This window comes from Lissotriton helveticus, chromosome 2_1 (assembly GCF_964261635.1).
Source record: "Lissotriton helveticus chromosome 2_1, aLisHel1.1, whole genome shotgun sequence".
Classification (NCBI taxonomy): Eukaryota; Metazoa; Chordata; class Amphibia; order Caudata; family Salamandridae; genus Lissotriton; species Lissotriton helveticus.
This window is the reverse complement of record NC_136059.1, coordinates 942,383,307-942,407,803: the sequence shown is the minus strand read 5'-3', so window position 1 is coordinate 942,407,803 and position 24,497 is coordinate 942,383,307. Positions and strand designations below refer to the sequence as shown.

The following is a 24,497-nucleotide window of genomic DNA, read 5'->3' as shown; positions in this document are numbered from 1 at the left end:
CTGAAAGTGCGTAGTACCTTGACTGCCTTGGATCCATACATATAATGTAATTAATTGAATCTCCGCTTCCTTGTAATTTTGTAACGTTATATGTTTAATGTTTTTATCTCGTATTTTTTTATGGCTCGATGATTTTATCGTTTTTATCGTATCTTTAATGGCCTTGATGGTCGAAATAAAGAACTTTTGGATTGGATTGGATTGGTTATCACAGACACAGAAAGCAGTTAAAGGCGTATTGAAGATGTCACTCTACTAGCGCAATTGCATAGTCAAATCCCAAGGGAATGGGGCAACCTGAGGGGGTAATATTCTCATGCCATTTTTGAAGCGTGAAATTCTTGGGATTTTGGGGTTCTTAATATTTATGGTGTTGTATTCATTTGTACTGTTCATTCCTTAATTTTGTGTCATGTTAGTTACCTCACAGATCAATATATGTAACTCAGGAAAGGGGACACAGCGACATTCAGCATCCTGGCTTCCCAACCCTAGATGAGCTCCTAATTCTTTGTTTAGAGTAACTAACCTAAATAATAGATCTGTTTCCTAAAGTCAGAACCTCTGACATCTGTGTTGATCTTTATAAATAAAGTCAACCCTTGTCACACTCAGGGGTGATTACTGCGGTCTACCCAACATTGACCTACTTCCCATCCAAAAGAAATATGTGACTTGCACTGTGGAGACTGTATTAATAGTTACCTCTTGTATGTATTTTACTCTCTAATCAGTATATGTGTATTGATGGCATCTTCTAGATGGAAAGTGGAGCACCAGAAGTTATGGTGAAGAAAGAGAAAACAGGCTTTTCATATAAGTGCCATGGCCCTTCCTGGTACATTTGGCTGTAAATGACTCTGACTGCAGCTGCCATTAAGTAGATGATGTGGTAAATGGTGAGAGGCCTGCAGTATCTGTTGTTAGAGAAAGAAGTAATTTGTCTCTCTTACTGATCTCTGTGTGTTGAGGTCATACATTTCTGGGTGCTGCTTGCTCTCACCCATTTCTCTTCTATGGTGGGCACGCCACTTGGAGACTGTCCTACTGGGCAGAGCATCTTTGCAGACAGAGGCCAGCCCTGGAAAGTGGTCGGGCCAGGAGACATGAAAGGGAAAAAACCCAAACTGGTTTCAAGGAAGCAAATTTGAAATACACACTCTCTGTCTGTGAAATCGGTATAACAATGGGAGCTCAATACATATTGTTGTTTGTTGTTGTGGTCTCTTCTAATTAGGAGGGGCTTCTCCACAGAGTAGGTAGGAATACTATACAGCAATGAATTGGTGTCACACTGACAGCTAGCTCCCTAGAGGTGAGAGAACATTGCCTAGAGTCCGATCTGAAGGAGAAGTTAGTGGACTTCCATGCGTGTCAAAATATCCTGCCTGTGGCTAAAGGAAGAAAGCACCAATGGTGCAGGAGGAGCGGATTGTGGAAGGGGCAGCTGTAATTGACCCTGGTATAGGGTCTGTTTGACAGAGACTCACTAATCAGGTGTGCCAAAAGGCTGCAAAAATGCTGGATCGGCCAGTGTTTCCTACGTCAGATATCCTAGTCGGATCGACCAAGCACCTAGGGCTGTGATCACACCACTGCCAAGTGTATTGTTGAGTCAGGACCAATCCTAAACATTAAGTGACCTGAGTGGTGCCCTGAGAGGACCCTGAGCTTGTGACCGTCACAGTCAAAAAGAAGCGCCAAGTACTCACCAGAGTATCGGAGTGATCCTCACCGTAAGTCGAATATCCACCAGAGTGTAGGAGTGAGCCGCAATCTGTAACCTGCAGCCCAGAAAAGGACCTCTAATAGAAGCCCCTACTCATGCTGCAGTCCAGTGAGCAATGCAGTGCACTGCACTGCCAACTTATGTGCTGCCCTAGAGAAGACTCAACAAAAGAACAATGTCCCAACAGGTAATAGTATTTAGTCAGTTAATTATGCATGCATACAGCATTACTGGCACGGAAATAAGGAGAACACTCGTTGAATTGATTTAAGATTGTTAATCATCTTATGTTTGTAAAACATTAATTCATGGTCGGACATATACAGTTTAAGGCAGCACTGCATAAAACAAATTTGTGACAACCATAACGCACTTGGTGCTCAAAAACGTGTCTGTGGTGATCGTGGCGACGCAAGTGAAGGAGTGAACAGCATGGACGACGCACAGAGAACAAGGTGCAAATATTGTACAGTGAGTAGCTCAAGTATTGTGACAAAGTGATATCACATAATACAGAATTTTTTCAATTGGTATTGAGCCACATTTGAGAGGTACGCCTGTTAATACGCTGTTAAGTCGACGGCGTTTCGATCCTCAGTGAGTTGGGATCGTCTTCAGGACTAGGTTGTCTGAATAAGGGAGTGCTGAGATAGGGAATACCCAGAGCAGAAGTCTTCTGAGAGTGGACGCCAGGTCTGCACGGGGGCAGGGAATTGAGCGCTGAATGGCCGTCTTCGATCAGCCGTTGGCCGGGCACGTGTCCTTACTAGATCGGCGTGCCAGCGAGGGAATGAATCCGATGCCCTAGAGAAGACTGCCACACGCTGCCTGGAGGCTTCTTTCTGCTGGTGAGATCCAGCTGTCGCCAGAGAGCCGTATGTGGTTCAGTGCTGCTGCTATGATCTTGGTGAGAGACTGAGCCTGATTGACTGCTTATAGAAACCCGGGGGAGGGAGGGAACATGAGCTGCACCCATAGACCTACCTCAAACTCTGAATCTGGAATAGGGGAAACCAGTGGAAGAGGGTGGACCCAGTAGAGACAGGAGGAGGCCTAGAACGTAGAGGCTCTCTAGAGCACAAAGACTGGCATCTGTGACCAGGGTATTAGTACATTATTGAGTCTGTAGTAGAATTCTATGTTTTTTGTGAAATAAAGTACTTGCTTTTCCACAAAAAGAACCACTGGGCTGGACATTGATCTTATTGTGCTGCTAGGGGGATGTATTGATTGTTGAACCTGTGTAAACCCCACACTGCCCCACCAAAGAAGCCTGTGACTGCTCGCCCTTGCTACTACCGAGAGTTGTGTGTTGAACTTTGCCCAGTTTTCAGTCATAGTAGGGTAGGCCGCTGAACAGCAGTGGTAACAGGCCTCAACCCCCGTGGTTGCGGCTTAGTGTCCCCTGCCTGCCCGAGGCCTCTTGAATTGGGTCTGACAGAAACATTGTAGGCTGTTTTCAAGATAACAAACAGGTATTCACACACATATACAGGTACAAACATGAACTTATAGAATCTACCCTAAAGATAACAGATCAAGTGTAATTGTACAGCTCGGCCATAGGGAGCTCTCTTAGCGCTGTAATGTGATAACTGCTGTTTGTTACCCACCTAAGTATTACACATTTTGATCAACTTTGAAAGGCTGAGTGCACTCATGAGGATTAGAGCTCGGGTAATACACAGATCCCCTGAGGGTACGCACTGAACCACCAGATTTAACAATGTTAATGGTATCGCATGTTTGTGACGGCCACACACACAGAAAAAAACAAAAGCCATTGATGAATATATAGACACAGAAGACGTATCATTCGTTGTAATGTAAATTCTCCATTTTTAATTTTTAGGAATCCGAGCAGCGCTCAGATGAAGACACATCAGAAAAACAAACGGATCGGAAGACCAATGAACACTTTAAGGAGAGCCGCTTTTATGTTACCCATCCTGTAATTCAGACGAATAAACGAGTACACCAGTCAGACCTGACCACCTTTCTGATTGGCGAGACGCCCAGGGGAATCCGCAGGTGAGCTCCTTAGATGTCGGGCAGTAAGGTGAAAAGATAGCAAGAAGTGAATAGTTGCCGCTCTCCATGTCACTTGAGTCATGCTAGCCTGGCTGATGAGGGTTGAAACACCAAAACCGGTCCTAGGATGCTTGTTTCCAGTCCAGAGAGGACTTGGCCTGGTAGTTCGGGCTGGACTGTTCCCATTGGGCATAGGGTCAAGACTGATTTGCATATGGCTGGGTTCAAACTAAAATGGCATGGCGGTCACAAAAATGGATTTAGTCCCAGATCTCTGTACTGGGGTAAATGTATGACATTGTTCTGCATTCTGTCCATCAGTTGTTCTTTTTGCTCTGTATTGAGGAGCACAATTTCCATTAATACATCTCCTGAATAACCCGCGCCACAGTTGTGCGTTTTCAAGTCCTCAGAAATGAATAAATTACACATACTGTCTGTATAACTTAAAAGCTAGGTCGCCCCTTCCCTAGACGCTCACAACTGCTTAATTTGAGCTGGTGGCTTCAAGTGCTCCGTACCAGCACTTCATTGTCAACACTGACGCATATGGCATCCTACCAACGGTTGGCACTGTCTGTCTGATTTAGATATGAGCCAACAAGAAATATTTACTAATTCAGTATACATTAAAATGACTAATACTTGCCACAAGCCATTCTCATAGCTGTAGGGGCGTCGAACAGTGTTAATTGTCACACCTGTATGAGTGTGAGAGTTGTGTAGGTACTGTTATTGGCAGTGCTGACAGGGGCAATGGGGTGGTGAAGGCTGCAGTGACCTCCTGACAAGGACCCTGGTTCTTAGTCATTATTTTATTTTAATAAATTAAGCATTGATGGCAATTATACTGACTGTCATTTGCATTACTTATTTACCTACGTAATCACAGGCCACACCCATTAGGCCTGGTTTGCCAGTAACATTTAACTCTTTGTTACTACTCATACATTAAAATAATGTCAGATTCGGAATAGGGCTGCGACATGCCACTGACATATCACTAGTTTTGCCTCCCACCCTGCCCCGTTTACATAGGGGATTAATTATGCTGAACACCTGAAGGTAATGATCTCAGATACATCACTGTCAGCTTTAAAGGTAGGGGTGCTCACCTCAGAGCCAAATAAAACTATATAAAAAAAATAATAGCTGCATGCAAGATACAGCCATAAGATAATAAAAAAAACTTCAACAGAATGTCAGAAGAGGGTGCAGCAGACATCTGTTAAAACTAAGTGGCATGAGCAGTGGAATTCCTATGTAAAATCAGTTGTTTGCAAGACAGTCCTAATATTTGGTGTTTCTTCTTGTCTTGGCTGCTTGCTTTGAATAATGTAATCACACAATCTGAAAGAAACAGTTAGTTATAGATTCCTTACCTTAGAATTACCCCCAGGCGTCAGACTGAAACCGGAAAGTTTTTGGTCAGCAGTACCCCTGCGTGTCGGTAGGGGGCGTCGGTTGACCCCGCGTCCGTCGTTGGCGTCGTGGTCGCCGGGATGACGTCACAGAAGTTACTTAGACGCGGCCCTCGCGTGCTGACATAAGTTCTTGCTTTTTCTGCGCCAGCAAGCCCAGATCCGGATAGAGTGGTACCCCCAGTCACTTTTTGACTGACTTTTTGTGACTTTTGATGACTTCTTTTCGAGTCTTACGATGCCTCCTAGTGCACGAGGGATGCCTGGTTTCTAGGCCTGCAGTTCCTGTTCTTGACTGATGTCGTTGACGGATCAGCACCCCGTTTGCCTCTGCTGCCTGGAGCGCGACTATGACCACAAGTCGTGCTCCAACTGCCGAACCATTCGGAGCGGTCCCGAAAGCTACTCGAGGCCTGGCAGTCAGCTCCGCGTAGTTCAAAGTCCCGGTCGCTTGGGAGGTCGAGGGACCGATTGCGGAGCCATCATCACTCCTCGTCTAAGACTTCGCACTCGGGGTCAGGTAAGTCGAAGCACAAGAAGAAGTCGAAGAAGCATCATTGCTCTTCGACTTCCCCTCGCCCGTCGTCCGGCACGACGAAGGGTGCGGGTGGTGCCACTCCCACGGCTCCAGGTGCAGAGCCTTCAGGGTCTACTCCGGCCTTCCCAGGACCAGGAGCGACCCCTGTCCAGCTTCGTCAGTTCTATGAAGCGATGCATGCCATCTTTGGGAAGCCTGACTCTGCCGTTGCGCCTTCGGGCCCCATGGACTCAGCTGGGAGCCCTGGGCCTTCGACGCCAGTGGCTCCTGCCTCGGCTCCGCAGGGCCCCCTTGGATCCAGGTCTGGATCCAGATCAGCGCCGGGCGTCCTTGTAGCACCTCCACCCGCACTGATTCCACCGGCACCACATCCGTAGCCGGCTGGACCTCCAGACAGCGTCGACCGCTGTTTCCCCCCCCCCGATGTGGATACGGAGCCGGATCCGGCGTGGATGGGTACTTTTGTGCCTGCATTCCACCCTGGCCATTTTCAGCCAGTTTGGCAGCCAGAGGAGGGTGAGGAAGACTGGGAGGGGTTTGAAGACCCTCTTACTGCTCAGCTGGAATAAGATCAGGACTGGAGAGAAGGCTTGGGGGATGCCAGTGGTCTGGATACCTCACCAGACCTTGGCATGTTGTCTCCTCCTACCGTGGCTACGGAGGAGGGAGCGTCTTACGCAGTGGTGTTGCGTAGGGCAACCGAGGCCCTACACCTCGAGCTACCTACTGTGTCAGTCAGGACTAACCTCCTGACAGCGGTGCTTCAACCAGCAGCGAGCTCTTCTGAGCCCCTCCTGCCGTTTAATGAAGCTGTAGTGTAGTTTCTATATTCCCAATAAGCTCTGCGCATTGGAATAATATACCCTGCAGTTTTGACGTAGGACTTATGTCGACTAGGTCTCTGCCGAATATATTGGACTTAATTGTGAGTGCCAGCTAGCTCAGAGGTCACTAGAAACTTTCTCGAATAAACAAGAAGGGATTAGTCTCTGACAACCATATAACATGACAACTTTGTTTCCCCAGAATGAAACGTATCTCTAGAGTCGCGGAAACAATAGATAGCTATTTCACTCAGTCAGATGTGCATGCTTTGTTTCACCAGAGTTGCTCAGAAATAGAGAGACGGGCGTTTTCAATAAAAGTATTTATTGAACAGTCTTATTTCTTAAGAAATGCACTGCAAAATTGAAATACTAGTTAAGAAGTACAATGCATATAATACGAATAGTATTATAAAATAATACTGTAAAAGCATGATATGGTTTCTAAGCCATAAACATAGAAGACGTAAAGTGCATAAAATACATACAATAATAAAAGAGTGGCTAAAAGTACTCAACTGGTGCTTCTAACAAACGCCTACCCCGGTGTACCTAACCTGAGCCTAGTACAAGGGAAGAGGAGTAGTTTAGGTTTTAGTATTTCTCTGCCAAGAATCTGTTCAAGAATTCTCTAGGGATCTAATCAGCTCTGTACCTTGGTTTTAGGATGATAGAGGGCTGGTATCTCTCTCTCGGGACTCGATCTCCCAGCAACCCGCAAGGGCAGCCTGGAAACACCAGAGCTGGATTTCTCGGCAGGAGAAATGACAGAGTCTCTCAGTGCGTCAGTTGAAGGGTTGGCTTCCTTCAGCACTTGCAGCAGCGGGCGTTGGGCAAGTAGTTAGTCGATCTGCTCCTGAACCACCGTGTTTTTGACTGGGCAAATGTAGGCATATTTATACCCCTGAAGGTGCCGAGTCTGACGTAGGATTGGACATAATATCGTCACTAGTGCCTCAGTTTCTTGAAAACTCCCGGATTTCTTGGATAAATTAGTATTCAAGCAGGGGGAAGTTCCTGACTGCTGAAGGCTGGTTTTACCACAAAATCAATGTGGATTCTCAGAGTTTAGTGGAAGTAGCCATGCCATATTAGGGCTGCATAGGCTATAATTAAATAAGGCAATGATTCTTTATGCCTATATAAGGACTGGGTGAATTATACCTATATATGTGCATGAATCGGGAAAAATTACACTAGGGTCCTAGATTCCCACATAACACCCACTCCACGATTATTAAGTTCAATAATACATAAGCACTGAACATATTTCAAAGCAAAGTGTTTACAATCCCACCCCAAAATACAAAAATGCATTTTGGAATAGGTTTGTTTGCATGAAATTAGCATACTGTATGCAGAAAGTCATAGGCATCACATGAAATCAAATATAAACTATGAGCACATATCTTTATATTTATATAAAACGAAAGTACAGTCATTAATCGATACCTGAGATCAGTCCCATAGCATAAGTATTTAACTGTGTTTGTTTTCTTTTATCTCCTTAGAGGTTGAGGCCAAATATTGTCATTTTAAGGAAGTTCAAAACCATGAAATCTTGTTCTTTAAGAATAGTTCTACTTCAAACAGATTATTCAGTGCCAAAAAGTTTTATTTAAGAAAGAGTTCAAATTAGTGGATTTGTTTTTGAAAAATGAAGGCCGAAATGCAGAATTCAGGGAACAGTGTGTGAAATAATCAAAAGTTATTCTCAGGAGTGTCAGAAGAGTCGGGAGAAAACATCCGATCATCTAGGCTCGAAAAGAAGTTGTCTACCGTGGTAGTTGAAAGTTGAACCACTTCAGTTAGAAGATCAAAAGTGCAGAAGTGGGGAGCATTGCCGTCACCGTTTGATGCATTAGCAGTGTCCGTTGTAGATGTTACCTGTATGCCTGTAGTTCCTCGTATCTCACCCTCCGCCAAACTTGCCGGTGAGATCTCAATAAATGCCGTCATCAGAATTGGCAGCCGTTGGGGACAACACGATGCATGAGCCGTTACAGGACGTAGCAAAGCATCAACATCCGCAGGCAGGACTGATGGAAGTGTAAGACATATGTCTAACATGCATTCTTCCCCTTAAAGCAGGCATCGAAGAACAGGTAAGATGCAATCTTGCCAGATTGGTCTGAACGATAGAAACCCGGTGGTGTTCAGATCTCTTAAGCGAGCCATGCCAAGAATCTGGGAAATTCTCTCACGATATCTAATGACAAGGAGGCATTGTTCCATGGTTGTCTGATTGTCGTCGGCTGCTGGACTTGCCATAACGGAGCAGAAGGAATATAAATAGAATTTCCGCAACCAGTCCTAAGATGAGAAGAAGGCCGCCGAACACAGAGTGCACGAAATTTAGAAAAATGCTTCAAATGGTGCTAACAGTCCAAAAAAAATCGTCTTAAATACATGTGCGATGCCGCTAGTATCAGACATGTTTAAGATTTGGTTTAACATTTCTGCGAAATGCGCTGGGCAGTTTGTTGATAATAATGCATGTATCTCTGCAGAAGACCTTGCTACTTGCAGATCATACGTTTCTCTAGACGAGGTCAGTGGCACTTGTTTCTGTAAAAGAATGGTTTTCATTCTGCTTAAAGTATCAATTCGTATAAAAGAGATATTCAGTGAAGGCCATATAGCCGTCTCCCTTTCTGTCTCTGTTTTTGGATACAATACTTGCATACAACAAGTGACCGTGGACGACACAGTTACGAGATAACTTTTTCCTGGCAACATGCCACAACAGCTGTGATCATTCAACATAATGTAACTGCCATTGGATAGCTGCCTGAAAACCGGTATTATCGTAGGAGAGGGTGAAGCGTGCAGGTGGCATGAAAGGTTATTTACAGAACCGTCCCAGGCCCCGTGTAAATTAACTTCATTGCACAGAAGTGTACCATTTAGTGATTTTTTGCAATTATTGCCACTAAGGAAAACTTCAAGTCCCCCATTCCAACACTTGTGTGTATACGGTAAAACTCAGGTCGACTTAATGTATTCTTTACCCAACCTTTCATACAGGCCCGCTGGTATATGCTCTAGACAATACTGAAACCGGAATGTCGTGACTGGAATTGAAATGGAGCCATGAATTATCCATTCAATCACAGGCTTCTCGGAAACTGTCAATTTGAATCTATCTAGTTTTTCAATGCTCAGCACCGTATAGTCTGCTCCTCTTTGTGCCAGAGAGATTTATTTATCTGTAAGGTTAAATACAGCAAACAATGACGTTGTATTGATTAGATGCCATGGCACAAAGCCAGAACGCAGATTTTGCAACGTCCAGCCTAACAGCATGATAGAACGCAATTGAGACTGACCATGTTGTAACTTTAATAAGTCTTGTTCTATGATGTCTATAGCAGATGACACAATGCTGTCCATAGAATATATTCTTGAGGACAGAGTCGTTAACCCATTGTCCACTACAGAGAGTGCTTTCTCCAAATTAATACAATCAATTTCTCGTATTTTTTCTGCAGTTTCTATTTGCGTCACTTCGTTGTATGCCGCATATATACCGGCGTATATGAAACGTTTTTGCCTTGGCTTGCGAGGTCCCATTAAGAAATCTCGCAAATCATTGCTTTCTTTAAGTAAAGATAAGTGTTGTTTTATTTCTGGAAGTGTAGATTTCTGAAGCCATTTAAGGCAAAGCTTCCCTACACTGTAAGTAGTTACCATCCCTGGATGTTGTCTCTGGGAATATCTTGGATCTGGGCTTTCCCATCTGAATCCTTGTGACTTGTTCAGGAATCTTTCATGACAGTTATTAGTGTCTGTTTGCCAGATTAACCATTTTTTCCAGTTAGGATCAGTTCTGTTCTGTTTTAATATATATATTACGTCTACCTTCTCATCCGAAGTGTTATTACTGTCCGGTGCATGTTTTGGTATGGGCGGTTTATTTAAATCTTTTATCTTAGCTAAGCCAAGACAAGAAGTCTGTTGAACAGTGTCATTTAAAAACAAAATGTGTTCTGGTATAATGCAGGCTCTGAATAGTGCTTCTAAACCTTGTACCTGCCAATCTTTCGTGCCCCAGACAGTTTTTGTCTCGATGTTGTCGTTCCAGTAGTCAAACCCTAAAGTAGACAGTTGAGCATAAAAGTTTGCAGAATAAATTTGTTTAGTATTGGTCAACATTGTTTTCATTCCTGTGTTATTTAAAATTTGAAAATAAAATATTTCTGGATTTGTAACATTAAACCCTGTAAAGTATGGAAATTTCTCAAAGAATTTTCTCGAACTGCCTTTTGGTGGTGTTGGACAATGTTCCCATTGATTGTAATAAAACACATTTCTAGGGCTTGCAGATTTATTCAAATAATGATGCCCGCACACTACTCCAGCTCCCTCGCCGACAATCCATCAAAGCCGGTCTGATCAAACTACACTGGTTACCAATTCGCCAAAGAATCCACTTCAAAGCCATGTGTATCGCGCACCAGGCCTTTTGGAAAACAGGCCCCCTCATCACCCGTAACCTAATCTCCCACTACCAACCTACCAGGAATCTTCGATCAAACCAGGCCTTCATGGCCAAAACACCTAGAATAAAGAAGGCCAGAACTGGCGGTAGGACCTTCACCCACAATGCCTCCAAGACATGGAACACCCTGCCCCTTCATCTGAGAGCCAATCCCAACCTCTCCTCATTCCGGAAACAGCTCAAAACATTTCTCTTCAACTTCCCTCAATAATGCTCCGCCAATCCCCCCCGGCTCCATCTCTCCCTTCTGTTGGTTCTTAGCGCTTGGACGCCCCCAGGCAGCAATCGCGCTCTACAAATCCAAATCCACATACATACATACACAATGATTAAAACAATACATTTGTTCATAATCTGATGACCCTTCTAAGTAGTCATGTTCTGTAAATTTAGCTGACATTTCTAAATCTTTCATCATGTTGTTAATAGTATCAAAGTCCCAATCATCACAAAATTTACTGGGTGCGACAAAGTCACTCAAAGAAACCTTAAATTGGTGTGGAAGCTTCGGAAGCTCAACCGGACCATAGATGTCATAATCAGTTCTGTCCCAGGCTATACCACCAGGTATAGGAACGGCTGTGATGTTCACTGCTGACAGTCTTCTTTTTTCACGATGAGATGATTTGTAAGGTTTCAGGACCAAGTTGATTTTCTTACTTGCTGTGTCCATAGTAATGCATTTTCCATCAATCATCCTTCCCAAGCTCAATACTAGCACGAGCCAGAGCAGGAGGAAAAGTACACCCAATCCAATCCAAAATTCCACCCATGGTGAAACCAGATATGTCTTTTCTAGTAGATGAAGGAGTTCTGTTCCTTTTTTCTTGAAGTTTCTTTCCTGGCTCATCCTTAGGTTCACTGGGATCTTCAGAAAAGTTATCGGATCTTCAGAAAAGTTATCGAAGTAGCCAGAAGCAGTTCTGTCAATTGTTGGGATCACATCAGGATTACTTGAAATCACTGGAGCTGTTTCTTGTTTCGCCATGTTTGTATAGTCAGATGTCACATCATTGTAGACAGGCGTGTCTTGACGAACTGTTATTTGGGTTTCCAGAGGTACAAGTTCCGTGGCTTTGTTGCATAGTCCTTCTTTTCTTACTGCAGGTTTATCAAAGGTGATAAGTCTTTCAGTTTGAACCTCTTGGATAGTAGCTAGGTTTGGTCTTCTGCTACTTCTTGGGAGTCCACTGGGCCTACTACTTATTATTGGCCACATTATTGTGGTTTGTCCAGGTCGATAGATACAACTCTGTTTTCCCTTTTACCAGCAAGGGGCGGTAGTACTACTGATCTTGTTCCTTGGATGGCCAAGACAGGTACTGCTTTTCTGTCAGAAGGCCCAAATTCCTTCTTCACCGCAATTTTCTCCCTGACCAGATCCCCAATCTTTGGAATCCAGACAGGCCTTGCTGGGACAGGTGGTTTTTCTTCAGTGGTTGTTTGCTTCGGTATGGTATTACTCAGACTTCTTCTTTTTTCGTTTAAGTCCTGTAAAATAGTCAAACGATCTTTGCCATCAAAAGGTTTTTGTTCTACCACTGAAGTCTGACTATCGAGGTCTTCGATCATCATTCTAGTACCAAACATTAATTCATACGGAGTGACTACACCCAGAGAATTTCTTGGCAGATTGTTAAGACTACGTTGGACACTTGTTAGATGTTTGACCCACCCATCACCCGAACCTAATACCTTAGCTGTTATGGATTGCTTTATGTCACGGTCTTTTCTTTCCACTACCGCATTTCCCTCAGGATGGAAGGGACTAGAGTACCGCAATGCAATGCCCAAGCTGGCCATGGCCTCCTTGTAAGCTAGAGAGCTAAACGCAGGACCCTGGTCAGAATGTAGCGTGCCAATTGCGTATGTGCCGATAAAGACTCTCAAATCCTTTATAACAGTACTGGCGTCAGCCGAGCGCTGTGGCCACATCCTAATAAATCTTGTCCTAGTAGTTGTGGGTCTGCATTCGTCCATTATGACGTTTGCAGATAGACAGTCTAATGCTATCTAGTAATGGTATCTGAACTGGGCTGGCTACTCTGTAGTCCGGTATCTGGTGGTTTTTGCTGCTGCAATTTCGGTTGCAGTTAGGGCAAGAAGTTGCGAATGTATACACCTCAATTCCCAGTCCCAGCCACCAGTACATCTTTTCTAATTCTATTAGAGATTTCAAGATCCCTTGATGTCTCAGACCCTCTCCCGTATGTGCTTTGTGTACCAAAGCAGCTCTCCGATTCCTGTTTGGAATTACTTTGTCCCCCACTCCAGGGATTTGAGGAAAAGGAACGGAGTTTGCATCAATTATGTATGTATTTGTGAGTGGATAGTTTAGAGGTAACGCTGCATATCTGCCTTCCATTGAGGTTGTTACTGCTAGTAACGTTTCACCATCTATTACTCTCATCGAACGAGTGGTTGTAGCTACGGAAGCCGTTTGCACAGCTGCCTTCGCGGCTTCATCAGCCAATGACTTCCCTGCAACGTGAACGACATCACGCTGATGACTTAGTGTATGAATCACGGGAGTCTTTTGTAGTTCTTTCTGCAAAAGAACTACTTGTTCCCAAAGCGTTTTATGCTTAATTGTGCCCCTATGCATTTTTTAAACCGTTTTGAACCCAGTTCTGCAGATACTCGTTGTAAGATTGTACGCAGTAATACGAATCGCACACTATTAGTGTGGGGAATTCGCGATCAGTATTTTCAAGCGCCATCTTGAAAGCCTGTAGTTCAGCTCGCTGAGCTGTACAGTCCCCGAGTGATTGAGTTTTAGTGACCATAGGTCTGAATTTACCTTCGCGCCAACGACCTTTAACGATCGCACACGCAGCACTATAAGCTTGTTTACCCCCAATTGCGGGATGTGCTGATCCTTCTGTATAGATTATACATCCGCAATGTTCTAGAGGCAGAATTTCGGTCGGCATTGGACATTCGTACTCGTATTGCAGGAATTCTTGTGTTTTTAAATAAGGGTCAAATACGTATTCAACGTCTGTTGCAGCAAGAAAATTAACCCATTGTATACATATTGGATGTGAAGCCTTAGCATTAGGAATGCTTTCCTTTGTTACTGCCTCTAAGGCAGGTACTGGTGTAACGATCAATATGCGTTTACCCAGCGCCATAGTACTTTATTTTGCTACTGCAGTTTGAACCACTGTCAGAATTTTTTCTGTTGAAGTGAACTTCATTTCTGCTTGTGTGTACAAGTGTGATTTGAATGCAATTGGTACCGTTTCTCCTTCATTAAAGGTCAGGTATGTGAATCCGCATTTCCCTGGGTTGACACGGATCACGAGATTGCGCGCATTGTTGCGTGTATCCAATTGTGTTTTTGCTAACATGTCTGTTTGTACTGAACACAACATTTCTGTATGTTTCTGAGTCCAATTTGTTGGTTTAAAATCAGGTTTAATTAGCTCGTAGAGAGGTTTAACCCTTTCTGCGTAGTTTAGAACATATGTTTATCCAAAATTCAGGAAACCTAGAATTTACTGTACGTTTTTCAGCGTTTTTGGAGGTTGGAACAGCGCACATTTCTCCAGAAAGTTTGCTGCCAGGCTTTTGCCTTCACTTGAAACTCGTATCCTAGAAATAGGACGTTGAGGTGGGCAATTCGTGATTTCTTAAAATTGAATTTATACCCTTCAGAAGCAAACCCAAGTATTATGGTGTTCACTCTTTTCAAGTGTACGTCCAAATCATCGTCTGTAAGATAAATGTCATCGACATAAGATAATGCCTCATCATCGTACATTTGTAGTATTTCTGCTACTCTGGCTGAAAATAACCCTGGACTATTCTTGAATCCCTGGGGGAGACGGCAAAATTGCCTTTGTGACCCCAAGATTGAGAAAGCGGTCAAATGCCTTCTTTCTGGTGCAATGTTTTGACAGAAAAACCCATTTGAAATGTCTAATGTGGTTTTATATTTTTTGCGCACAATGTTATTCATCAGTGCTGCACTATGTGAATTTTGTACTGCAAAGGTTTTGCAACAAGAGTTTAGGTGTCTGTAATCCAAAACTAGACGATATGAATTGTCTGGCTTGGAGACAGAAAACAAAGGATTGTTCATAGATTAGATGCATGTTTCAATCACCCCTTGATATTCAAGTTGATCTAAGATCTCCCTGACTATTTTTTTAGCTTCTTGCTTGACTGGATACTGCCTCTGAGCAGTAGGTTGATGTTTTAACTGGATTTTGTGATGAGGAGAGTCCTCATCCCATCCTACATGGTTTTTATATAATGCTGGGGCTTGGGCCACTGCCCATTTCCTGGCTTATGTATATTTTTTATGAACTGGAATGTGATTTGAGAAGGCTGGCATAATTATCTCTTCGCCATGTGGGCACTCCCTAACGACTGTAGGCGGCCAGTCTTTTTCAGCTAGAAGTATGTCATAACCCTTGGAAAGCTTGTCCCAGAAGAGAGCTTTTATTTTTCTAGTTATGTCCCCCTCCATCCGGAGTGTCACTTCATACAACTTGTGGGGTACACTAACTCTGGTGTCGGCAGTTTTTAACCTGAATGTTTTCATTCAAGTCCACTGTCTCCAGATGATCCTTCAGGATCTTGCGAACTATGGTTACTTCTGCTGCACTGTCTAGCATTGTCTGAGCCCATTCCCCGTTCTTGAGTTGTGTCCTCAGAATCCTCGGCATGTCTGATCTTTTTGCTTGCTACCTTCTTTTTGGGAAATTGAGCTTTTTTACTATGGTGAACGGGTTCTTTGTCTTTGGACTTGACGCGTTCTTCTTTGTGTTCTGACCGTCCTCTTCTTTCCGATTTCTGCGAGGAAGTCTGAAAGGTACGAGAGGAACGTGTATCATTATCTTGATATCTATCTGGTTTTCTTAAAGTATCCCTATTTCTAAGGTTGTACGTCTTTTCAGAGGGCTCCTTTTGGGGAGACCTACCCCCTCGTAGAGGAGATCTTCCTCTGAGCTGGGAATGCTTCTCTCTAGGAAGCATTTGTTTAGTGTTCTCCCACTTCTTTTTCGGAGTAGTGAGATTATTTTTTATAAAAGTTTTTTTCAGGATTCTCTGTTAGTTGTGGTTTTAGTGGTTTCCCACCCAAAAAACCACTTCTGGACCCGTCTGACCTAGCCAACTACAGGCCTATTTCCCTCCTCCCCGGAATCAGCAAGATTACGGAAAAAATAGTGAACAAAAAACTTTCTCATTTCCTGGAATCTAACAAACTCCTCAGGAACTCTCAGACCGGTTTCCGCCCTAGTCAGGGCACGGACACTGCCCTTCTGGCTGTGGTGGAGGAGACCAGATGTATTTTGGATGCTGGAGGATCAGTGGCAGTGATCCTCCTGGACCTCAGTGCGGCCTTCGACACTGTCAACCACCAGGTCCTCATCCAACGACTCAAAGACATCAGGGTGGAAGGAACCGCTCTAGCATGGCTCACGTCATTCCTTAACAACCGCTCCTTCCAGGTCTGGGAGAATAACACCCGCTCTGCAGCAATCCCCCTCCAGTGCGGAGTACCGCAAGGCTCCTCCCTGAGCCCTACATTATTTAATGTTTACATGTCCCCACTGGAGGAAGTGGTTACCCCGTTTGGAGTAAAAATCATTAGCTACGCCGATGATACCCAACTGGTGGTATCACTATCCCAACCCAACCAAAAACCGTCCAACCTTCACACTTGCCTCTCTGAAATCTTTATTTGGATGAACGAATCAGCCCTTAAACTTAACGGATCCAAAACTGAAATCATGATTCTCGGACATAAAGGGCCCACCCTTCCCCCTAACCTCTGGCCCACCTGCCTGGGAGAGCCCCCCGCTCCCAAAGAGGAGTTGAAGAGCCTAGGGATCTGGATATAGAAGGACCTCTCCTTCAAAACCCAGGCTAAAAAAACTGCTGGGATCTGCTTAGGTCTTCTCAGATCAGTCAGAAAAATTCTGCCCCTGCTCCCACAAACCTTCCGGAAACTGCTCATCCAAGGTCTGATTCTTTCCAGGTTGGATTATAGCAACGCCATCTACCTGGGAGCACCCGAAGCCACCCTCAACAAACTACAACAAATTCAGAATGCCGCTGCCCGGCTTCTGACGAACACCCCGGCCAGGACCTCGACCAAGCCAGCTCTGAAATTCCTGCACTGGCTCCCCATAAGAGAAAGAGTAAAATTCAAGGCCCTCTGTCTGGCGCATAAACTTCTTAAGGACAAGGGCCCCCCCATCCTCAAAAACCTTATCACGCCCTACAAAGCCATAAGACCCCTCCGCTCAGATCACGAACACCTTATCACAGTCCACAGAGTAAAAAAGATACGCACAGGAGGCCGGCGATTCTCGGTGAACACGGCTAAACTATGGAACGCCCTACCTCTCAAACTCAGGAGTGAACCCAGTCATCTCCGCTTCAGAAAACTTCTGAAAACGCACCTCTTCCCCTGATTCACTTTTTCTCTTCCCTCCTTGGTCACCTCACCTTATCGTCTGTCCTGGTTTTTTAGCGCTGGGATGCTCCCGGGTTACTACGCGCTCTACAAAACCCACATAATAATAATAATAATAATAACTATCTCTACCTAGTTCTTCATAGGATTTTTCAATAATTCTGGCAAGCTCATAAGGTTGTTCAGTAATGTCTGTTTCTTTTAATTTCTGGCGGATTGCCACTGATGCTGCTTCACCTTTAATGTTGGCTAATAGTATAGCCGAGACCTGTTTAAAATCTTTCAGTAATTTCATACTTAGATTTAAAGCCGGTTCTGGACTGTATTCATTTTGAATCTGTCTTAGAACTTCTGGTATTACCGCCATGGACGGAACACCGTGTGTTTTAGTGTAGATTGAAGCAAAGACTGTACCCCAAGTGTCACAGTCCTCTATGTGTGATGCAATCCCCATAGGTAAACAGATTGTCAGAATCCTGTGTTTCCCATGAGGTGTACTATCAGGAAATACTGCCTCTATTTGAGTAATTTTTTGAGCTAACCAGAACGGAATTTGTTCTCGTTTTGCTGGTAGTTTACCAATGGCTGACTGTATAGTCTGTGGTGTGATTTTGTTCGTATTCCCCTGGTGAGGGGTGTGCTGTGGAATTCTTACAGCTGGTTGGACTGTTACTGTCCGCATGACATATTGAACCAATTGTCTATGTATTTTAATTAATTGTTTTAGCTGAGCTAATAATTCTACATCTGACATCCTTTCAATGTCTGGATGTGGTGTATAGCTGGCTAGTACCGGCCATGTTGCTCCTGGTCTACCTAGTGGACCAAGCCTGGTGATGTGATTTTGATGTTTTAGGGCGCCTTTAAACCAGAGCTGATGCTCTTGGTAAGTTAATGGAATTTCAATGTCCTCGAAAGGAACGTATTCCGCTGGAGGTTCCTCTGCTTTGTAGTAGTGGAACTCTCGTGTTCCCGCATTTGCTGCTGGAAACTGAATCCATGAATAGAATACTTCTGTCTGCCGATATTCATGTGCCTCTATGACAAAGATTACTCTGCCACCTCTTGCTGATACTCCATTATTTATCAGTTTGTAAGTTATACTTTTCCTTACATTTACCGGGAGCGTTATAACATCTGTGTCATTTTCTAGCATTTCAGCGTCATCTAAGATCGCTTGAGCTGCTGCTGCAGCTCTATCCAATTCGGTATCACTATCTGGCATTTTAGTCGGCTGAGGGTTTGCAGAACAAGTTTCAATGAAACAAAGATTAGGTGCACAATAATTTTGAACACTGTATCCTTCAACGTTGTAAAAAAACGAAAACTAATACATAGGATTTTTTGTCCTACTCAGTTTGTGCGGATATTATCCTTTCACCCACTCCAGACGTCTTTTGGAGATTTTACGGGAAAAAGGGGTCTGTGTGAAAAGCACGACTGAGTTACTTTAGTATCTAGCGTTAAATTATCGCCTTACCAAACGTTGGGCGCCATGTAGTGTAGTTCCTATATTCCCAATATGCTCTGAGCATTGGAATAATATAACCTGCGGTTTAGACGTAGGACTTATGTCAACTAGGTCTCTGCCGAATATATTAGACTTAATTGTGAGTGCCAGCTAGCTCAGAGGTCACTAGAAACTTTCTTGAATAAACAAGAAGGGATTAGTCTTTGACAACCATATACCATGACAACTTTGTTTCCCCAGAATGAAACGTATATCTAGAGTCGCGGAAACAATAGATAGCTATTTCACTCAGTCAGATGTGCATGCTTAGTTTCACCAGAGTTGCTCAGAAATAGAGAGACTGGCGTTTTCAATAAAAGTATTTATTGAGCAGTCTTATTTCTTAAGCATAAGAAATGCACTGCCACAATTGAAATGCTAGTTAAGTTGTACAATGCATATAATACGAATAGTATTATAAAATAGTACTGTAAAAGCATGATATGGTTCTAAGCCACAAACATAGAATACATAAAATGCATAAAATACATACAATAATAAAAGAGTGGCTAAAAGTACTCAACTGGTGCTTCTAACATACACCTACCCCGGTGTACCTAACCTGAGCCTAGTACAAGGGAAGAGGAATAGTTTAAGTTTTAGTATTTCTCTGCCAAGAATCTGTTCAAGAATTCTCTAGGGATCTAATCAGCTCCGTACCTTGGTTTTAGGATGATAGAGGGCTGGTATCTCTCTCTCGGGACTCGATCTCCCAGCAACCCGCAAGGGCAGCCTGGAAACACCGGAGCTGGATTTCTCGGCAGGAGAAATGACAGAGTCTCTCAGTGCGTCAGTTGGAGGGTCGGCTTCCTTCAGCACTTGCAGCAGCAGGGCTTCGGGCAAGTAGTTAGTCAATCTGCTCCCGAACCACCGTGTGTTTGACTGGGCAAATGTAGGCATATTTATACCCCTGAGGGTGCCAAGTCTGACGTAAGATTGGACATAATATCGTCACTAGTGCCTCAGTTCCTTGAAAACTCCCGGATTTCTTGGATAAATTAGTATTCAAGCAGGGGGAAGTTCCTGACTGCTGAAGGCTGGTTTTACCACGAAATCAATGTGGATTCTCGGAGTTTAGTGGAAATAGCCATGCCATATTAGGGCTGCATAGGCTATAACTAAATAAGGCAATGATTCTTTATGCCTATATAAGGACTGGGTGAATTATACCTATATATGGGCATGAATCGGGAAAAATTACACTAGGGTCCTGGATTCCCACATAACAAAACCTTCACAGACATCCTTTTGGGCACCAGGTCCAGGCCCACCACAAGGGCTCCTGTGGATAGGATGGTTGCCCAACGCCCGGCTCCGGGTGACCCCACTTTCCTCTCCCAACTAACCTCCACCGAGAGCTTGGTAGTCCAAGCCTCAGCGTCCCAAGTGCCTTCCCTACTGCACCACCGGACAGGGAATTTAAGAAGCTGGATCAGTTTGGGAAGAAGTTGTTTTCTTCCTCCAGCTCAGGGCTGCAGTCGGTGAACACCACATGCCTCTTGGGCCGTTATTCCCACTCCGTGTGGGATACGGTGCCTCAGTGCCCAGAGGAGGCCCGGGCTATGGTCTCCCGTGCTGTTGCCAAGGGGAGAGACGCAGCAAAGTTCGCCATCCGCTCTGGACTGGACACTGCCGAATCACTGGGTAGGACCATTTCAACGTCTGAGGCACTTCGCCATCATGCCTAGTTGAGGACGACTGGCTTTTCTGGAGAAGTCCAGAACACCTTGATGGACATGCCCTTTGATGGCCGTCAGACAGTGCGCTAGAGCGCTTCAAGGACTCTCGGGCTACGGCCAAGTCCTTGGACCTATCAGCCACGCTCCCTGCACGGTCTGCCTTTTGCCCTTTCGTAGCCACGGAAGGGGTGCCCCAACACGTTCCTTTCAGAGCCACAGGACAGACTAGCTGTTCAACCTCAGCGCTGCCGGGGACGTGGTAACCACCAACGTGGTTCTCGGGACCAGCTGGCGGGCCAGTCCACCACCGCCCCCTATGCAGCAGCCTCCAAACCTTCCTAGTCCGACCTTTCAGGCCCATTGAACGCCAGTGGGTGGCAGGATTCACTATCACCTCCCCCACTGGCATACCATCAGGTCGGACAGGTGGATTTTGCAGATAGTCCGAAGGGGCTACTCCCTTCCCTTCGAGACTATACCTACAATCATGCCACCCTAGTACCATCGCATGTCGGGTAATCCTTCTCCAACTGGAAGTTACGGCTCCCTTGGCCAAGCGCGTTCCTGCCCCAGAAGTAGGTTGTGGTTGCTATTCCCACTACTTTCTGGTGCCCAAGAAGGATAAGGGCCTGCGTCCTATCTTGAATCTCAGGGACATCAACTGCTTCCTCCGGAAGGAGAAGTTCAAAATGTTGACCCTGGCTCATGTCTTGTCTGCCCTTGACCCTGGAGACTGGATGGTAGCATTGGACTTGCAGGACGCTTATTTTCACATCCCCGTCCTGCCGGCCCACCTGCGCTACCTGCGGTTCTCTTCCAGGGGATCCTCATCAATAGTCATAAGCATTAGAATATTCCCGCCCATGCGCTGGAAACACTATATTATATGTGCCCCACATATATATAACCATATGTATATAAATATATATATATATATATATATATATATATATATATATTGTGAGAAGTTGGCCTGATGTGCAGTGCTCACTATTCTAGTGATCACTATATATCAGTCCAAACAACCCTTATTGATGATTGGTTGTAAGTCAACCTTATAGACCAGCTATCCTAGTAGCATGGATACGAGCAGTCTAAGGCTAAGACTCTAGAGGGCGTGTTAAGCCAGCTGTTTTACCATCACATTACCCCTTGAACACCCAGTGAAAGGACACCACACAAGTGTTATGAAAATAAACAATGTATTTATTAGAATCACAACAACCCTGTACTCTTTATGAGGACAGGGTGCTAGGCACACAACAAAACTCTTACGAAAATACTTAAGTTAGCACGTTATACACAAATGCCCGAGGGGCACGAAAAACCATATACTTAAAAAGTGGAATGCGAAATTTCTAGCAGGTAAGTACAGTACTAATAGGCTTTGGAATCGCTAGGACTTAACTAGGGAATCGTTAGATTACTTCTAGGAGACCTAGGGGACTCGGGTGCAGAGTGTGCACTCTCACGCGGGATGCGGGACAAAGTCTATGGAGGCTAGTAAAGGCAAAGTTAGTGTTCACGGGCGAACCCGACCTGGTAGGAAGAAAACGACAGTGGATCCTGACCCTAGGATAGTGAGGCTATGCTGGGACACCGAAGTGCCGAAGTTACCTAGCCCAGGGCTGCAGCTGCATAGGTCTGAAAAGACGTCGGGGATCTCGTTGCCGGACCAGGAGCCTGGAAGAAGGAAGTTGCTGGCAGGCGACCAGTGAAGGAAAGTTCGTTGGATCCAAGCCTGGATCAAGGAAGAAGAAAACCTGAAAGCAGAGGGGACCAAGTTCTTGAATCACTAGCCAGTGATTAAGTGGGCACCAGGATGGCACCGGGCGAAGTCACCTCGACTAGGTGAGTGGGCGACGCTGGCTCTGCAGATCTCACGGACCAGGAGGCGTTGTCGGCGACCAGGATGGAGAGGCGAGCTGTCCCACGATGGATGAAGCTGTCGGCGTCGAAGTTACCCAGGATTGGGCAACAAGCCTTGGCTAATTCAAGCCCACGCGGTGGACTCAAAATGGCGTCTTGAGTGGACCAGGAGGGTCCGGGGTGCTCCTCTTTTGGAAGGGAGCAAGGGCCAGCCTGGAGCAACCAGACCAGCAGCAGAAATGTCGTCGGGCGTCGTTCAGAAGGCCACAAGCCAGCGGGCTAGTAGCCAAACAACGCGGTGAGCAGCAAAAAGCAGAAGGGCCCCACGCAGATCGTGGAGATGCTGGGAGGCTGCACTTCGGTGCTGGAGCTGCTCAGGGTCGGGGCTTCTCGGACCCCAAAGCACTCACCAGGAAATTACTCGGCGGGCTTGCTGGAAAGAAGTCGTGCAGTCTTGAAGATGGCCGGTCCCTCGAGGTCTCGTCACACCCACGAATCTCAGCGTGACTGATGATGCAGGTAGAGGTCAGAGGTGCCAGGGAAGCCGGTTCTCGTCGAGCTGGGCAGTCTTGATCCGGAGGAGAGACTTGCAGCAGACCGCAGTGTTCTTAAGATGGTGCCTGCGGATGCAGGGTGACTACTCCTTAGTCACAAGTGAGAAATCTTAGGAAGAAGTCTTGAGTTCCTTTCGTGGAAAGTAGTTTCAGGATTCAAAGATGATCTGCTTTGGAAGGGGGCCAGTTCCTACCTTTATCCTGTAAAAAGGGGCTGGCACGCGACTAAGTCCTGCCCTAGGGGTGGGACTAGGAGGGGGGTGGTTACACCCACTTCCTTGGCGGGCTTTTCCCCAGCACAGGGTCTGGAGTGACCCTGGAACTGGTTCCAGCCAGCCTATGCACAGTGAGCACCGGGGTGCCACGTGCAGTCACCTTCCTCTAAAGCCCTGCCTACCTACAATACACAAAACCCTGTCTGGGACGGTGCTGGCACCGCCCCTGGCAGGAAACCCTTTGTCCTTATCTCCTGCTCTGGGAGGACTCCCAGCAGCAGGAGGGCAGACTTGTGTCTCGGTGGCAGCATCCATTTTGTGGAGCTGAGGCTCTGTTTGACTTTAACCGGGGTTAGGGGTTACATACATGTCGTGTCCCTCTAGAAGGGTGGAATGCTAACCCCGTCGCCAGAATTGGCGAGGGGTTAGTATTCCAATTCGTATGACACCTTACTCGACATGTTTTGATAAAGCGATACCAGAGTTGGCATATAACCGCGAGGATTATAATGCACTTAAGAGTATATGGTATGCGATATCATGGAAACGGCTAGGGGATGGATCCCGAAAGCCGCAGACAGGCTCAGCTCATGCCAGAGCACCATCTCACACGATTCCAAGCACTCTGCCTTCAGGATTGTTAAGGCCTGCCATAGGAGTGACTGATAGGAGATCTGTGTGTCCATTTTTAGGGTTAGATATAGGTATACTATATCTAAAGCAAAGGGTGAGTACACCACCTTGCCCCAGCTGTCGTGCAGCCAGTTGTTTCAGTTTAGTTAGTCAGCCCAGGGGTGGCATAATACATGCTTCAGCCCCTGGGAGACTTCTGGGTACACATCAGCCCTGGGTACAGGGACTTGGAGAGGGCCCAGTGCCAATTCAGTACCTGAGTACAATTTGGATAGAGAGAACAGCTAGGCTGTGGGTCTGATTAGCAGGCCCACAGCCAGGGAAAGTCGTAAACCAGTGCAGCAAAAAGCAAAAATCTGGGTGATCATAGGATTGCAGACCCTACTCTCCTACATGACCCCCCCCCAAACTTTGGGACAATAAACTAACCTTGACCAGGTGAGTCTTCTTGCTCTAAGTGGAAATACCTGGAGAGCCCATCAGCATTGCTGTGATCAGTACCAGGTCTATGCTCCACTGTAAAATCCATCCCCTGTAGGGAAATGGACCACCTAAGCAGT

General features: G+C 45.4%; 1 protein-coding gene across 1 annotated transcript in view; it reads left to right on the top strand.

The window, feature by feature from the left end:
- The window catches only part of ERCC6L2 (ERCC excision repair 6 like 2), a 1,215,137-nt gene that overhangs the window by 1,125,834 nt on the left and 64,806 nt on the right, over positions 1-24,497 (top strand). The window contains exon 21 of the mRNA XM_078675691.1: positions 3,582-3,760. Coding sequence (XP_078531817.1) covers positions 3,582-3,760 — 179 coding nt within the window. The remainder of the gene's footprint in view (positions 1-3,581; positions 3,761-24,497) is intronic.